This window comes from Vollenhovia emeryi, unplaced genomic scaffold, assembly GCF_000949405.1.
Source record: "Vollenhovia emeryi isolate VEMERY1.0 unplaced genomic scaffold, V.emery_V1.0 DF944108.1, whole genome shotgun sequence".
Classification (NCBI taxonomy): Eukaryota; Metazoa; Arthropoda; class Insecta; order Hymenoptera; family Formicidae; genus Vollenhovia; species Vollenhovia emeryi.
The window spans coordinates 1-2,691 of NW_011962258.1; the positions used below are offsets into that span (position 1 = coordinate 1).

General features: G+C 38.4%; 2 protein-coding genes across 2 annotated transcripts; both read left to right on the forward strand.

The window, feature by feature from the left end:
- Positions 1 to 122: 122 nt before the first annotated feature.
- LOC105564118 lies at positions 123 to 853 on the forward strand (the record flags this gene model as incomplete). Its single annotated transcript, XM_012016270.1, has 1 exon — positions 123 to 853. A coding segment is annotated over exon 1 (399 nt), but the record flags the coding sequence as incomplete, so codon positions are not given.
- On the forward strand, positions 848 to 1,593 carry LOC105564113. Its single transcript, XM_012016257.1, has one exon. The coding sequence runs from the start codon at positions 855 to 857 to the stop codon at positions 1,392 to 1,394; it is 540 nt and encodes a 179-aa protein (XP_011871647.1). The 5' UTR covers positions 848 to 854; the 3' UTR covers positions 1,395 to 1,593.
- Positions 1,594 to 2,691: the final 1,098 nt, after the last annotated feature.

A 2,691-nucleotide genomic window follows, 5' to 3' on the forward strand; every position in this document is an offset into this window, starting at 1 on the left:
GATATTTTATTTAACGCAGAATGGCATGTTTGAGCGTCAAGATAAAATCATTATAATTTGTTATAACACATGTAAAATGATTATTATTAAACCATTTATTTTGAAAAATATATTTTATATATCACTTCCTATTCTGTAATACCTGTATATAAAATCCGATTCTAAAAAAATATATATATCTAATATTTGATATGAAATCAGATATCATATCTCAGATGAAATTATCATCAGATGAAATTATCATGGTTTTTTAGAATCTGGAAGACGTCTCTCAGATATCCGAGTGATATCTGAATAGTTTTTCGTCAATCAGATATTGTGATATTTAAATATCTTCCAGATATCTCTATGATATTTTTTGCTGTGTGGGATTGATTTGGTAGTAAAAAGTAGCTATTGCCATGCATGCACCCCTTTCAAAAATAACGCCGACGACCCTGAAGGCGAAAATCACATGAAGAATTGTTCCATCAATCATAAAGGCTCGGCGGGAAAGATGAAGGTTGACGCCGATCTCGAAATGTTTCGCCGTTCTGAAGAAAAGTTTGGTGTTCGTTACACTAATTACGTGGGGGATGGCGATACAAAAACTTTCAAGTCTATATTAGACGCTAAGCCATATAAAGATATTGCAGTTATGAAAAGTGAGTGTGTGGGCCATGTGGAAAAGCAAATGGGAAGTCGCTTTCGAAATGTGAAAAAAACCGCAAAACTTGGCGGCAAAGGCAAACTGACTGATGCTTTAATTAAAAAATTGACAAAATATTACGGCCTTGCAATACGCAGAAATGCAAATTCAAAAGATAACATGAAAAAAGAAATAATGGCTACGTTTTACCACTTGATCTCGACCGATGAAAATCCGCAACATCACTGTTGTCCCACTGGCGCCTACTCGTGGTGTGCGTACAACGCTGCTCAAGCAAACAAAGCTACTTATAAACATCCAGCCCCTTTACACCCAGAAGTCTTTACAAAAGAATATTCTTCCGATATACGAAGATTTATCACGAGACGATCTACTGGAGCGTTGCATTGGCGGTTTCACTCAAAACGATAACGAATCTTTTAATGTGACTGAGTGGCGTTTAGCACCTAAACATTTGAATTGTGGATCAAAAATAATAGAAATTGCGGCATATTTAGCTGCAGGAATATTCAATGATGGATATTCATTTGTCCTTAGAGTCATGAACGATCTGAAACTGCCAATTGGCCTGGAATGTAAAAGGTTCGCAGATTCGTACGACACCAATCGAGTGAAGAGACAAAATCTACGCTCATTAAATTCGTCCAAAGAGGCCAGAACTGCTCAAAAAGAGAAGAAAACAGCAGAGATGGGTGATTTCCTTGAAGTAGAAGGCTTGCTCTATGGTCCTGGCATTGCTGATTAAGCTTTGGTATTTATAAATCACTTTAAACTCTACTTTTCAAGAACGAAAACTTAAATCGTTTTTCTCGAAACACGTTTTTTTCCGCGCCGTGCAGCATAACTCGAAAAGTTTTCAACCGATTGACTTGAAATTTTACAGATATTCTTTAACTTATTGGCCTTTGCATGAACCTAAAATTTTATAAAAATTGTGATATTAAATATTGTTTTTAACAATTTGTTTATGAAAAAAAGTATTTTTTTTCTTTTTGTCCTCAAATTTTTATTTTTCACTTTTTTTGTTAATTTTAGGTTCATGCAAAGCAGAATTTCATATTTTATGGAAAATGTTGGTTTGTTGATTTCAGATAACTACAAGGACCTGGGCGTTGCACGGCGCAAATCTTAGGAGACAAGTTTGGTCAGATGTAGCGCCGCCATTTTGTTTTTATTAATAAACAATTTTTTCTTATACATTTTAACGTCTACTTTAATATGTAACTTCAGGAATTGCAATAAATGCTTTCAGTTTTTTGTAACAAATCATTGAAAAACACGTTGTTTACAGGGATTTCCCCCCTTAATTAACGATACATGTTCAAAATCGCGCTAAATAAAAGCGGGCGCCCGCAGCCGTGCTCTCACCAGGAGAGAGACGTGATTACGCGTGTAATGCTTTGAGCGTCAAAGCATCTTCGTAAGCCGTGAATAACATTTTGTGTCATGAGTCTTGCTCCGCTTGTTTTCCAGAAAGATCCACCGGAGAACCAAGCATTTCACCTTCATTTCCTGCCGCTCATGACACAAACCTGTTATTAACGACGACCGCAACGATCGTCGAAACCAACGTTTCGCTCAATCTCGCAACAAGCCTGCGCATCGCGTCGCTCCGATCAGCTGATCGCCAATCACGCGACGCCGTCTTCCCAGGCGCATGGCAAGTGCGAGCCTTCTCGCGAAGGGACCTCTCGGCTTCCAATGGCGTGTGACGCCCTGAGGTCACCTCAAAACTTAAAATTTGCCACAAAACTATTGGCGAACAATGCGTAGGAAGCAGATTCTCCAACCTCTATAAAACAAGCAGGACTCGACCATCGAGTCGAGTTCTCGTTCTTCAGTTTATCTGAGAAAACCGCCAACCTGTGTACCGCTAACACAACCGCTTATACGACACCCGCTCTACTTTCGGCTTACTCTTACGGACTTGATTCCTTAACGCTCGCGACCGGAGTTTAGAAACCTGGTGCGCCGTGCTGGTTTCATATTATTGTAAAAATACCTATAAATAGACTCTTGTAAATATAGATGTTCTTTGTTAA

Coding starts and splice junctions, on each gene's coding strand:
- LOC105564113 (XM_012016257.1), top strand. CDS start 855: ATGAAAATCCGCAACATCACTGTTGTCCCACTGGCGCCTACTCGTGGT.